At 37.3% G+C, this 15645-nt stretch overlaps 2 protein-coding genes across 4 annotated transcripts in view; one reads left to right on the top strand and one right to left on the bottom strand.

Moving 5' to 3' along the window:
• LOC134532565 (zinc-regulated GTPase metalloprotein activator 1-like) overlaps window positions 1-15645 on the bottom strand; it is a 315459-nt gene that overhangs the window by 283390 nt on the left and 16424 nt on the right. The gene's annotated exons all lie outside the window — the stretch shown is intronic.
• LOC134532563 (retinol dehydrogenase 7-like) overlaps window positions 1-15645 on the top strand; it is a 44661-nt gene that overhangs the window by 19189 nt on the left and 9827 nt on the right. Inside the window, exons 2-8 of the mRNA XM_063369087.1 lie at window positions 2857-3090; window positions 3634-3846; window positions 4008-4190; window positions 6171-6303; window positions 8873-8984; window positions 9521-9616; window positions 14686-14797. Coding sequence (XP_063225157.1) covers window positions 2877-3090; window positions 3634-3846; window positions 4008-4190; window positions 6171-6303; window positions 8873-8984; window positions 9521-9616; window positions 14686-14797 — 1063 coding nt within the window. The 5' untranslated portion in view covers window positions 2857-2876. The remainder of the gene's footprint in view (window positions 1-2856; window positions 3091-3633; window positions 3847-4007; window positions 4191-6170; window positions 6304-8872; window positions 8985-9520; window positions 9617-14685; window positions 14798-15645) is intronic.

A 15645-nucleotide genomic window follows, 5' to 3' on the forward strand; every position in this document is an offset into this window, starting at 1 on the left:
TCCCGTAAATCAGTGTCCGCCCGGCTCAAAGCAATCAAAGCTGATGACAACGCTGGAAAATAAAGAGCACTACATCGTTCACTACAAAAACCTACAGCAAGCAGTATCGCATGGTCTAAAAATCATAAGAATACATAAAGTTCTTCAGTTTGAGCAGTCGGCATGGTTGGAGCCCTATATTCGGCTGAACACCAACAAGCGCAAAGCAGCAGCCAACGAGTTCGAGAAGGAGTTCTTCAAGCTCGCTGTGAACTCGACATTTGGCAAACTAATGGAGAACAAGAGACGGAGGCTCAAAATGGAGTTGGTGTGCTCCGAGAAGCGTTTTAAGAAGTTGGTGTGTCGTCCGTCCTTCAAGGACCGCACAATGTATGAGCCAAACTTGAGTCTTGTCCACCTGAACCATGAGACCATCATTTTCGACAAGCCAATCTATGCCGGACTCGCAGTACTTGATCTATCAAAAACACTCATGTACGACTTCCACTATAATACTATGAAACCGAAATATCAGGAAAATATTCATCTGGCATATATGGATACAGACAGCTTTGTGTATGAGATTCAGACACAGGACTTCTACCATGATCTAAAAGCGGACCCTAAGTTCATGTCTGAATTCGACACCAGCTGCTACCCTCCTGACCACCCATGCTTCTCCCCCATAAACAAGAAAGTTGTTGGCAAATTCAAAGATGAATGTGGGGGAGAAGTAATGAGCGAGTTTGTCAGTCTGCGGGCCAAACTCTATGCATACATGTGTGGTGGCAAGGTTGAGAAGAAGGCTAAGGGCATCCAGCGTTGTGTGATCAAAAACCACATCACATTCGGTGATTACCTGGATGCCCTGCAAGACCACCGCACAAGGAGGGCAGGTGTTAGAGCCATACGGTCGAGAAAGCATGTGCTGTATAGCGAATACAGCAATAAGCTAGCCATAACGTGGGAGGACGACAAACGTTTAATCTGTGAAGACGGTATCCGCACGGTCCCCCACGGCTATATCGGAGGCGATGAATAATCTTTTTTCTGTAAATAGTTTTTGTTGTAAATAGTTTGGCAGTTTGGTTGTTGTTTCCATTCGTCGTATAGTTTCAATTTTTTTATAGTTTTCATTTTGTTGTATAGTTTCCATTTTTGGTGTATAGTTTCCATTTTTGGTGTATAGTTTCCATTTTTGGTGTATAGTTTCTGTTTTTTTTTGTTTTAATAGTTTCCATTTTTGTCGTATAGTTTCTTTTTTTGTTGTATAGTTTCTGTTTTGGTTGTATAGTTTCTGTTTCAGTTTATGTTCTTAATTTAATATATAAGATTTTACCTACACATTACTTATTATTTTTTAATTCTTATAACCTATATCCCCCCAAGGTACTGATACTTATAAATGTCTTAGAGAATGGTAAAATGTAATTATACGCAGACAATCAGTCTGTTTGTAGAAGTCATAGAGGTAGGATGTGTATGAGTATATTAATTAGGACTTGTCAGATACCCTGGTGGCAGTGACGGCAACTAATTTTTGAATTTGGCGCGCGATACTAGCGACATCTACCAGCCAACTTGAGAACCAAGATGGCGGCATGCGACACCTGCCTGCCGACTCCCTAACTAATATTTGAATTTGGCGCCATCTGGTAGTCTGTGCTGGAATTAAAGATGGCGATGGTATAATAATAATTTGAATTTCATGCATTTGGGAAGCCAAAGACACCCTCCCCCCCTTTTATCATAAAACTTGACGTCAGTACGTGGCATATATAGATTATTTATTCCACTATATCCCAATTGGTCTCGTGGTCTAGTATCAAGGTGTCCGCCTCGTAACCACGACATCCCGGACGTTTTCACGTCCCATGGATCGAATCCCAGCCTCGGCACTGAAATTATTTTAGTTAAAGAAAAAAAATAAAATAATCCCTGCTGCTATCTGGTGGCGACCAACAGAACTATATGACGTCGCAAGATGGCTGCCTCCAGCAGACGGAAACAAGATGGCGGCCTGCAGCAGACGAAACAAGATGGCGGCCACCAGCAGACGAAAACAAGATGGCGGCCACCAGCAGACGAAAACAAGATGGCGGTTGATGTTTACATCGGATTTTAAAGTTCGAAAAAAAAAATTCAAATCCAAGATGGCGCCCGTGACACAAAGTGCAACGGTGACGTCATGATTCGAAGTTGGTGGAAATTTCTAGAAATACAAAATGGCGGATGGATTAGCATGGATTGGCATACAGATTAGCATGGATTAGCATACAGATTAGCATAGATTAGCATACGGATTGGCATAGATTGGCATAGATTAGCAAGGTCAAAGGTCAAGGTCAAAGGTCATGATGACGTCATCCAAGATGGCCGCCGATGACGTTATCCAAGATGGCCGCCGATGACGTCATCCAAGATGGCGGGCTCCTGGCTCCTGCGCCTGTGCTTGAACCCCCCATTTCCAACTACTGTAACGGGACATTTTTTCGTGCGTACATGGCTGATGAACATAACGGGACACTTTTTCGTGTGTGCATGGTCGAAGGAAGTGACGTAATCCAACATGGGTGATGAAGCGAAGCCTTAAGGTGTCTGGATCGGATCCCCGATCCCCCTCCCCCCTCCCCTGTCCTCATACATACCAAATACACCTACTTATATATATATAGTGTAGGATATTAGACATAGGGTTATACACAAAGGTTTAAAAGAATGAAACAAATTTCGTGTTGATCATTTGGGCCATGCTGGAGTTTCGGAACTAATTCAAAACCTTGGTCAAAATAAGATCGACGTATAACCATTCTGCAAGCAGATACTAATGCTAAACCACCTCCCAAAGACAAGCACTACTAAGCCACCAATGCTCAGGATCCAGCATTGCCACCGCGATGGGCCACGACGTGGCACGCTTCGCCGCGGTCTTCCTGGCGTCGCTGGCCGTCGCCGAGGCTACCTTGCCCGCCGCCTACCGCCACGCGGCGTCGCACGTCGCCCTGGCCCTGCTGTCGCTGCTCGTCGCAGACCTGGGCCTCGCCCTGCTGGGCAGGATCCTGCCCAGGAGGCTACTGCCGGACCTGGGCGGCAGGGCGGTGCTGGTCACAGGTACGACAACTGCCGTTCAACGGTGGCCTTTATGGCGGTGAAGTACTGACATTGGAAAGGAATACTCTTAAGTCAGCCGTATTCCTGAAGAGGGGCACATGCCAGCAGTGTCATTTTATGAATGTGGAACATTTCAAGCAATAAGAATAGTTTGAAGTTATCTCCACAAGTTTCTCTTGATTATTTCCTCTTATGTGTAACTTAACACAACACAGTTACTCCTTTATTTGAAGACAGTGTTAGAAACATTTAACCCTAGCCCGTTGGCCAAATGGTGAAATTTGACATTAAAAGTTCTATACATCCTTCGCGTCATATTCCATAAAGTCCGAAAGCAGAGATACAGGCTGTTGACCAGATCGCAATCTAGGGATATGCCATTGGACTGTTGATTTCAAATGTCGACCCTTGTCCCCATGCCGCTTTGGGTGACCGCTGTTTGCTTTATGTGCAGACCATCTTCTATAGATACAAACCTGACACTGGCTAGTCATATAGATCTATTGTGAGAAAGACAACACTGCCGCTTGTCCACTGTGGCAGGCTGTGACTCGGGGTTCGGCCAGCAGTGCGCCAGGCGTCTCGACGCCCTGGGCGTGACCGTGTACGCCGGCTGCCTTATGCCACAAGGCACCGGCGCCGCCGCCCTCAAGGCATCTACCTCGTCGAGGCTCCACATCGTCCCCTTGGACGTCACCAAGGACGACAGTGTCCAAGCGGCCGTGCGGCTCGTGAAGGGCACCATCGGCGACAAAGGTTGGTGGAACCTCAATCGTGCTACACTCACATCACTGCTTCCTTCATATAACTTCCCTGTTTACTGGCCTTAGTTTTTGAAGCAGTTGGCAACTTTTGTAGTTGAACGTAAGTACGGCATCAGCAGCGAAGGTTCTTCGAAGGGTTTGCCTGAGTTGCAGTGCTGTGGGCGGTGGTCAACAACGCTGGTGTCCTGAGCGTGGGAGAGCTCCACTGGACATCCACGGAAGAGATCAGCAAGGTGTTCGACGTGAACGTCTTCGGCATGGTCCGCGTCACGAAAGCCTTCCTCGACATGCTCATCGAGTCCAAGGGCAGGGTTGCATGTATCTGCAGTATCGCTGGTGAGTGCTCGACTGACTAAGTAACATAGCCAATAGGTCCTCCACTGTGGCCACGTCTTCCAAGACAACATTCTTGGAGCAAGTAGGCAAAATTTACGATTGGCTTCTATCAGTAAAATATCTGGTGCGACTTACAACCAAGGAGCAGCTTGCTAGCAACTAAGTAGTTCAGAGTCCGATGAAGTAAGACCCCACCACCTAGGTCATTCTGTACACAGGCTGCCCACACATATAACTTATTAAAATTCCTTGACTTTCGCTGACTAATTTTTAAATTAATTTACCTCATATATTTTTTTAATATAAATAAAATCCTGGCTGAATCTTCTTCATAGCTGGCCTAGTTCTCTTTACACTTTTATTCAAACAGAACCTTGCATAAACAATTTTGTTTTGTGTGTACTATGTACTAAAACACAGTCTAGGTGATGGCAGACTAGAGCATGACATTTTCCCATAAAATTACTATCACTGGGGGGATTTTCCCAGGATTTAAAGTAAATTACTTAACTTACCTGACCAACTACAACTTCCCTGACTTTCCACAATGTGGCCACCCTGGTACATAACAAGCCTAAATATTTTTTTTTTTCATGGTGTCATAAAAACCATTCATTTTTTTTAAGTAGAAGCAGACTAAGTATACAGTCCAATGCAAACTCAAGCATTTAATATACACACACACACACATATATATATCTCTAATTTATGGTTAAGCACATACCCCAGACTTACTTTGTGGGACTCTAAGAATGTTGGTCTTGCTTCAAAAACCCAAGAAATAATAAAAACTGTTAAAATGTTGTAGAAAGAACCTCCCAAGGTGTGATTTCAATGATACTTAAAATATAGACTCTAGTTGTTGTAAGCTGCCTAATATAATTAAACCAGTGTATAAATGTTACAAAAATTGCTTTATTTTATACAATTGGGTTTCTTAGTGGTAGTAAATAAGGTGCCACACTTCTGTGACAAGTATCATGGATTTGATTCTAATGCCCAGCATGACTCAATTTTTGAGCACTAATTTAAAATCCACAGAGATAGTAAAGAGATAACGTAAACCTTGGAGATCCTGTCATCTGATGTCTATGTGCAGCATAAAAACTTAAAATTAGCTGTTGGATGTTTATTGAAGGATAAGTTTGAGATCCAAAATTTGTGACATTCTTTGAAGTGAAACTTCTTTAGGCAAAAAGAGAGTAAAATTTCAAGGCCAAATTTTAATGCAACACTTTTGTGAAACGTTGTGAAATGCTTGATACAAAAAGGACTGAAAATAGGTACTTGGCCACAGAGATATAAAAAGAGCACTATGCTTCATACAATGCTGGGCTTGTTTTTGTTTTCGTTCTCCTCTATGAGTGATGATTCATCCCCAGCCCCCCCCCCCCCCCCCAAAAAAAAAAAAAAAAAATTCAACCAAGAGATGTATATGAACAACAGAATAAGACAGTGTGTGCGCGCATGCGCTTGTTTCAGAAAATAGATATTAGTATCCTAACAGTCAGCTGCGAGTGCCTTGAATTTGATATTTGCTACCAGCATGCTCACATTCCTCCTTGTTCAAACAGCAGCATAGAGATTGATGTTGAGACAGTCCTGTATTACCCCCATATCTGTTATGAATTTAATATTTTGTCCAAAGATTTGGTTTTTTCCAAATGGCAGAATTGTTTGAAGAAACAGAAACAGTCACACGCACGGTTTTTTCTTTATGTTGCGAGTATTTCAACAGTGATTTTTAATTAATCATTATTAATGGATCTATAGTTGTTGATATCCTGAGCAGTTATTTTGAGTGTGAGTAATAATTTTGTCGATTCAGGTTTATTTAAAAAAAAATTGTCTTATTTCTCTCTCTCTGTCATTTTATCCCTTATATGATACTTACGAGTCAAAGTTCGAATTGCCAAAGAATTTTCACATCTATCATGTGTACACGTGCACATTTTTTTTGTTGTTGTCTGACGGCGGCAGGCCGCGTCACTATGCCACCGTTGCTCGCCTACAGCATGAGCAAGCACGCTGTGGTAGCCTTCGCAGATGGCCTCCGCCGGCAGATGAGCAAGTGGTCGGTCAGCGTGCACTGCATCGAGCCACTCTTCTACAAGTGAGTGCTGATGGAAGTGGCACGTGACACTTCCACCTGCACGTGCATTCCATCCCAGATGCCGTCCACTCACAAATCTGCTGTGCACTCTCTCCGCGAGCAAAGCGAACGCGGAGAGCACACCAACATACCTGCTTCATTTCCCACCTAGTTGTTTAATGAACTGTTGAGTATGCGGGAGGGAGAAAGCTGTTTCCTCTGCGATCACTCAACTCATGTTTCAGTTGAGCAAAGTGGCAAAGATTTGCGGTGCCAAAACAATTGTAAAAAAAAAAAATATTCAGACTAGAACAAGTTTGGAGAACATTTTTTCTGAGTACTGACTGTTCTGTAAAATACTAAAAATTTTAAAAAATTCAAACAAAATAATTAGTCAACGGAGTCATGATAACATTATTGAAACTAACTTAAAAAAATTAGCAGCAGATCTATTTAATTTACAATAAATTTAACTGTTGTACACATGCATTATTTACAACATTAAATAACTGGAGTAAAAGCTCCAAAATTTGGAAGCTGTGCATCTCCTACATGGAAAATATGCACAGAAGTCACATATGATGAAAATCTCATTCTATAGCAAATTGTTTATATTACCATGGTTTTACATATGCATTCAGTATCTTAAAGGTTACAATTAACATGAATGTGATTTGGCAATAAGTATTTTGTAAATGTAAGCCTAATGAAATATCTAAAATACGTAGGTATGTAAGGGTAATGTTCCAAAATAACAGTAAAATTAATAACTTATTAAACTTTTGGCAACATTCCACCATTAGTTAAATAAAAACTATTTATTTGACAGAACTAATTTTATTTATTTTTAACCATTCAAAAATTTTAACGCATATTTATACATAAATGTTTAATGCAGATCCTCGGACCCCTAAAGCTGTCATAAGCTGACCATCACTATCCATCCAGCATGTGATTCGTGTGAACAAGTTCATCAAAGTGTGTGTAATTCCGAGAGCATTTAGAGTTTATATGTTTTCTAAGACTGTTTTCCCTGTTTGAATCGATGAGTTTTAATATTGTATGTTAATTTATGCCTTTATGTCTTGTCATTGTTTCCCATGGTAAGGGTGGCAATACCATTACCCAAGCGGAACCCCTCGACTAGTGCTATTTGCCATCTCTGGTGCCAGGAGTATAGTATGACTCCAGAACCTGCCCAGGCCAGATGAGTCATTCCTAGTTCCTGCCTGCTTCATGAAGGCAGTTAGTGTGCATTTTCTTGTGTTAGTTTTTAAGTTGCATCAGACCAAGTGGTGACCTCCTTACGAACTCTCTACTAAGGCCCTAGCTACCTACGTTAAGAAAAACTCTGTGTGCCATGCCTATGCAAACTAGGTACCATATCATTAAACGTTTAGCTGAACAGTTCCTGAGCACATTAATCTTGGTTCAACCATCCTGAGTTTGAGACAAGCCACATATTCTTTCTATCCTGCGACATGGCCCAATTGATCTTGTTCTACCGACTGTGAATCTAAGCACAGCCTCCTAACAATGCAGAATGGCACCTTTCCTAATGAGTTTAAAACTTGACAGCTGGCCATATGAAGACATATTTTTGTGTTCAACTATCTGAGAGAGAATAACCTGAAACATTTATAAAGAATGTAAATACTTTAAACCTAGTAAAATTTTTTCGAACAATAACATCTGATTTTTAAGTGGAAAGTTCTGATGTATTAACGACATAAACACATTTGCCAAATCAAATATTAAGTTTTAAAGAAAGCCTCACTATTCAATATTTTTGAGTAAATCTATGAATATTTATTCATGTAAAAATTTAACCTATGCAAACGATGTATAATTTTTAAAACCTTCAACATACCCAACATGTATATTTATTATACATTAACAAATCATCCACTGAAAGTATGAATTTTTTTAAAAATACTAGTTGTTCATTGAATTAGAATTGGTTAAATTCTTGTTCAGCAAATTTTACTGAGAGTTTTGTTTGATTAGTGAATTTATGTTAGCAAATCAGCTGTTGCAATATTTCATCGCGTAGAATCTGGACAGAAAAAATATTCATCACTCAGTTAAATACTATGCCTTTAAAAATCTGGGAAATACTATCGTGCAATATGAACTTCCTTCTCCTTGATCTCAAGCGAAGCCTTTCTTCTCTTACGAATATGAGTGAGCATCCCGCATATCACGTGCTACCACTACCGAGCTGCGCCACTCTGCAACTGTAGCAACGCACACACAGCCTGCACCTAGAGTGACAGGAATTTAAAGACGGCAACGCCAAAAAATTCATGAATTCGATAATATAATCACTCCTCCGATTAAAAAAAAAAGTTTACTCTCAAGTAAAACATGGACTGCTTTGTTTCAATGAAAATAACTTCACCTACCTTCTATTTTACTTCTTGTTATAGTGTAAGAAATGTTTTCAATTGATATAATCAAAACAAATCTTATCAATAATTATAAATACATTAGAATTCTTACTATTACTGCAATAGTTATGTTGATTATACTATAAACCATAAATATTAACACACAAAAAAAAAAAAATTCTGTCTACATGATGTTTCAGGACCAACATAACCAACGATGAGATTATCAGGAGTAACTTGAAAAGAATATGGAAAGACTGCCCTAGCGCAGTGCGTATGCAGTATGGAGATGAATTCTTCGACAAATACACAGTACGTTTGTTCTATAGTATGTTCTTGCTGACACACACAAATTAAAAGAAAAAAAACCATGCATGGTTCCTGTTTTAATATCACAAACATTTAAGATTTAAATCATGTTTCCTGAAACTCTTTCAATTCAGATGCTGGAAACCAATTATTTCATGCACAATGTTAATCTTAACATTGTGTGAATTGTCTGCAATTTATATATTTATTATCAGCTTTAGGAGAAGGGAGATATGGAAAAGGGGGCAGGGGGGGAAGAATTGAATGTTTTATTTGGAAATTCAAAATAAATATTTTTCAACTGACAAATACTGACAACTGAAAAATACTAACTAAAAACCAATTGATATAAATAACAGAAGTCAAATACAGCATAAAGAATAAAATACAAATAACGAATGAGAGGTGTAGCAACAGTGGAATAATAACTGGGATGGAAAAATGCATACTCAAAGGGAGCCACCGAGAACATCTCTGCCAAATGCTACTCCAGTATAATACACAAATTTGTTAGTTTGGCTGTTGATTTTGTTTTCCAGGAATCATACCTCAAAATGCTGGTTAACTTTAATTCCAGCAACACACAAGCGGTGGTGGATGCCATGGTTGATGCAGCTGTTGGTGCCCAGCCTAAGGTACTGAACGACTAAAGCGTTTAAGTGGGTGACATAGGCAATTAGTAAACTATTAAATTTTAATCCCATTTTTTTTTTGGTTGAGAAATTTTTGTGGTAGGATATCTTATAACAATGATTAAAACTATAATTTGGAAAAAAAAATTTCTAACAACCTTAGCACAAAGATCATTGAAATCATAATACAGTATAACCACAAATACCCAGTGAATTAATTTTAGCACTTGCTCAGGACCTTTAAATATTTTTTGTTTTTACAACGTTACATATAACAGGGTCATTTTCTTTATCAGGGTCTTAAAAAAAAACCAGGTTGTTTATAAAAACAACACTTTTTTTTTTGTTTGAACCAGCTTTTTTTATTACATTAGTTATTTAGGTTCTCAGCATGCACAAATGAAAGCCATACAGCATCATACTTTCTGCCACTCATGTAAAACCAGAAATGTTATAACGTCAAATAACTGAAGTCCAGCAAATCTGCGCATCTGACTTGAGACTTAAGGACGGAAAGGGTATTCCTCCACAGGAAGAGGATTCTCCATAGAACGGGTGTTTCCAAAAGAATGGGGATTTACATTACAGCCAGGGACTTACCCCAGAACAGAAATTAACTATTTAATATTTTTAATTTTAGAGGAGTATTTAGCTGGGTATAATTTACAACTTATGCAGATAATTTAAATGATAAGATCTTGATAAGTATATAATTTTGTGGCTTGAATCAGCCTACCGTTTTTTATATAATAAAATAAAAACATTGTACAAAATAGACCTACAGTACTACAGTAATGTGCCAATTTTTGTTATAAAGCTAAATCCTTTTCAGAGATCAATCTATACTGTGGCCAAAGGCACTAGCAACTTCTTGCGCTTCTGGTTGGAGACCACATAAGTGGATATGATGGTGAGCCTGAGGTTTTGGCATGCCTTAATGCAGCCATTATCAAGGACGATAAAAGGCCTCGTATTCTTGTCCAGCTTGATGGTAGCTGATACTTTGGTGATGATTGTTCATAATTATTGTAAACAAAGAATTCCAGATATTACTTAATCTGTAGCCATCTTCTCTGTTGAAGATATTAGGACTTTTTATTTTTTTGTTTTCTATGTCTTCTCTTTTAAATCTGTGGTTGTGGTTGGCAATATTTATAATGTGTTGGGCTTGGTCCAAGTGGACTGTATGTCCTGTTTCGTTTTAGTGCTGTGCTATGGCTGAGCGATTACTACTAAATGTTGCGATCCTTCTGCCAGTTTGTCCGACATAGGTCTTGCTGAAGGAGCAGGGCACTTTATAAACTAGGCAGTTCTTTGTCTTTTACAGTGCTTTGGAATTATTTAGTTTATTTATTAGCTTATGAACTATTTTGCTGCTATGTTTAGTAGTTCTTTGATTATTCTTTCGGTAGTTCCCTTGACGTATGGTAGTGAGTGCCCTCAAATATTCTTTGTGACCCTGGTTTTCAGTTGTACTCTTTTATTGTTTTCTGTTCATGACTATAGATATCTTGGTCTCTGTGACACTATTAGCTACAAGAGACAATTTGACATGATGTATGTAGTTCCTCTTTTATACTGGATTTGTCGTATGTATGACGTATTCTGTGCTTTGTTGATCAGTGTAGATTACTGCTTTCTTGTAGACTGGAGGATGGTGAAACCTTGCATATAGATACCTGTCAGTATGGCAGATTTCCTATATACTTTGCATTTTAGTGTACTACCACTTCAACTGACAAGAACATCCTGGAAAGGTAAAGTCTCTTAATTTTTACAATTCCATGTTGAACCTGATATTTTCATGGTGGTTGAGATGTTCCAGGAATAGTGACAAAATGACATGCCCATGTAGCCAGATCTCAAAGGTATTATCCACATATTAATACCAGCATTTTGGTTTGCACTCACTTTCATGAACGGCTTTCGTCTCACATTGTGCCCTATATTTGTTGGCCAGAAGTGGTGAGAGAGGTGAACCCATTAACAGTTCTTCCAGGTTGGGCACAATATTGGCCTATGTAAAAAAAGAAAGTTGAGGTCATGCGTGTTCCAATAGTATTAATACGTTGTTGTCAGATCTGAGTTGGGTAGTAGGCTTCTTGATGTTTCTATTGCTCCTTTCACAGGAACTTTGGTAAATCAGAGTAATGGTTATACTTTAATGTCGCCAGCACTTAAAATACATACTTCAGAATGTATAGCTAAGTCTCTACTAAAAATCTTGCTTACAGCTACCAAAAGAGAGAAGAAAGACAAAAACATCTGTACGTACTTGCTAATAACAAATCTAATTATTGTGAATATATATATATATATATATATATATATATATATATATATATATATATATATATATATATATATATATATATATATATATATATATATAGCCTATTTATGATGAACACACAATTTTGTTTAATTCTTACTATTACTATTATTTACAATATTATTAATTTAGATTTAATTACTTGTCATTAATTAAAAATTAATAAAGCACTTAAATTGAAAAATAAATGCTGTGACTCTTTTCCTTGGATGGTAACAAGGACAATGTTACAAAACTTCACAGAAAACAATAATCATATTAAAATTTTTTACTAACTTTATTGTTTAGAGTATGCTTTGTAAATGGTTCAACTTCAGACCTTAAAGTGCCATCAACCAGAAAAAGTTATTTTTTTCAAGTATCATAGCCAGGGTTCATACGCAAATTGAAAAAAAAATTTCAAGGACAATTCCAGGACCTTCCCAGGACATTTCACAGATTTTCAAACATAATAATTGTGTAAATATTAGAATATATTAGTATATATAAATATTAGTGTTTATCTTTGAATTGTGCTTGCCATTTTATCGATTACAAAATAGTATCAAATAACAATTATTGTTATTTGATACTATGTTGTAATCGATAAAATGGCAAGCACAATTCAAAGACAAACACTAATAATAATAAAAATGCTGTTTTTCAATATTTTTCCAGGATTATAAACTACAACAAAACAATTATTACCTTTTTTAACAGTTTTTAGACAGTTTTTCAATCTCTTCACTTAACTTTGCGACTTCGGCTGCCGATTCACATGATTTTATCCTGTATGCGTTGGACTTTGAAAGAAGAGTGAAATCATTTCTTTTCTCAGCAAGTAATGCCATTGAATCAGCTTCTTTATTCATTGAATCAATTGATTTCTCAATCTGCAGCTTCTTCTTCTTCAGTTCTTGGACAGTTTCTAACATATGTGACCTCTTTCTACTACTTTTCTCTCTAGATGTTTGTTTCTTCTGTTCATCCAAGAAGTGCTGATAACGCATTCTTGATGATCTAGCATTTGCCAACAGTTCTTTACTGAAAATAACATCACTTACTTTTTTATCTTTAAATTCATTGTACACAATCATCATTGCTACTACAGTTTTTTCTGTTAAATTTTCCACAAGAATTTCTCTGTTGACAGAGAAACCACGTTCTACAGATGCTTGGCCATGAGACAGAGTCAAAATAAGTTTAAATACTTTTCACAAATATGCATACTGTTTGTTGTCCAGGAAATATTTACAAAAAAAAAGAATCTAAACATTGAGTATTTCTATCAAAGTTTGTAAACTGTGAAGGATCTGGTGACAATTCTCTGAGGAACAACTTGAACTGTAGTAAAGCTGCATCACACACACCTGTACTGATCAGTTTTCTATTTTCAATCTGCTGAAGCAACTTTTTAAATGTTTCAATGGTTTCAGTTTCATTGCATAGTAGAGTTCTAGGGTCAAGACACCTGGAAAATCTAACTACAGGATATTTAAATGGATTTTTATCTTGAATTCTTTTAACCAATACTTTCAATAACTGTACACATTCAAATTTGAACACTAAAACATCCTTGCCTGTGACTTTCTTTTGTGTAACACACATAATCAGTTGTTTTCTTGTTGCAAAACCAGTTTCGATACTCTTCGTAAACACTGTGTTATCCTTGCTATTAGGATCAAGTGCACACAAATCTACATCATTGTTTGCCTTATCCAAAATTTCCTTCTTTATGAATAATGACATTAGTCCATACAACAATTCTATTGTGTCAGAAGCTTGGAAAAGAATCATGGGAGAATCAGTCTGGTAGCACTTGAGGTATGGTTGTATCTGACTTCCAATAAAGGAAAAGAAAGACAATTTGGCAACCATCAGTGGATCTTTAGTAGCCTTCTGAACAGTCTGAAAATACTTGGTACACAGAGCAGATTTGGGTTTACCTTTGTAAGAATCGACAAATGCTGTAACTTGTGGCCAAATAGCAATAGCCCGTTCTGAAACAACAACATCCTCCACCCAAAGGAAAATATCAACTTGAAAGCTTTGCAGCTGTAAATATATTTTTTTGATTTGTGACAAGAAGGAAACTGTGATTTTTTTTTGCTAAGAGTATTACTGACAAATTAATATAAAAGTTAGAATTATGTACAGATCTGACTATAAGTAAATAATAATTTCCTCATTTTAATGGCTTTAAAAATGTTTTTACTAGTATCTCTGTATTAATATATAATGTTCATATTTATTAATTTTGATCATTAACTTTTGGAATCCACAAAAAAAAAAAATCACATTGGTGAAAACACCGAAATGAAAAAAAAAAAACAGCTTTAAAGTGCAAGTTCGTGTATTACGCCTTTTTAGTTTATAGATGAAAGTCTACTTCACGACATGTTATCTATGAATATATGTTTGTTTACAATACATGCTGCACGGACGGAGAATTCACATCAGTTAAAGGAAACTTAAGTTATTTAATCAAGTGTTTTACTGTAACACGAGTGTGCTAAATAAAATTTCAAGGATACCGATAAAATTTCCAGGACAATTTACAATTATTTGCAAATTCCAGGACATTTCCAGTACTGGAAACAGTTTTTTTGAAATTCCAGGTTTTCCAGGTTTTCCAGGACGTGTATGAACCCTGCATAGCACATAGAATACGAAATTTCAAATTATTCTCCATAAAGAAAACTTTGTGAATTGTTAACAATATTGATGCTGATGTGATACTTTACATGACTTTCTTCACCAGGTAAAGTACACTTGTGGGATATTTTCTCCATGGATTTTGCAGCTAGTTCCAAATACCATCATGGACGTGATCTTATATTATTTGACACCAGTGGGATGCCAGCCTACGGCTTGTAAGTATGATACAGTAATATACTATAGTACTAGAAGATTTTTACAGCAAAATTCAAAGTTTCACAACTGAAGGTGTTTTCATTAGAATACAGTAATCAATCACAGTTGCTGACTTTATCTAATAAGTACAGCAGAATAAATTCTCTAGTTTTCTAGATTAATTATAAAAAACTGAACATCTGGTGCCATAACCGCAGTTTTACTTATGTGTTGTATAACAAGTTAACTCTGAGTAGTTTACTACACAAACGGTATGTATTTATTAATATTTTTATTACTTTATTCAAAATGTAAATGTCTGGTATAAGCTTGACTTTTTGTGTGTGGATGTGCCTCCCTGCTGTGATTTCACATCAGGCAGAGCTTACCTACTTTGGTGATGATGTGGGGGAGTTTCCAGGTACTCGCAGTGACCATTTTTGAGCTTGTTTTTGTCTTTGTTTTATTTTTGTATTGCCTTTTATTTTCTATCTTTGTACCTATCTATATGTGTGGTGCCCACTAATAAAGCCCTAGGCTGTTAGTGGACATGTTATGAACATCAATAAATAACTAAATAACCTTTTTTGAAAGCTACTGTTCACATCAATCTGTGAGCATGTACATACAATAATAATATATTGAATTTCATTGTATTCAGTATTTTTTTGTTTACTATTATTGATTTCACTTTTAATATTGATACAGTTAAAAGTCTTAATACAGTGGATTGGAACATTCTGTCATCCGGCATACTTTGGCCTGCTCACTTTCAGATTTTACCAGGTCTACTCCGGCTACTGACCTTGGTTGCAACATCCTACTATCACACTGCCAGAGATTTTAGTTTGCTCAGAGTTTATTGTTA

Source organism: Bacillus rossius, chromosome 6 (genome assembly GCF_032445375.1).
Source record: "Bacillus rossius redtenbacheri isolate Brsri chromosome 6, Brsri_v3, whole genome shotgun sequence".
Classification (NCBI taxonomy): domain Eukaryota; kingdom Metazoa; phylum Arthropoda; class Insecta; order Phasmatodea; family Bacillidae; genus Bacillus; species Bacillus rossius.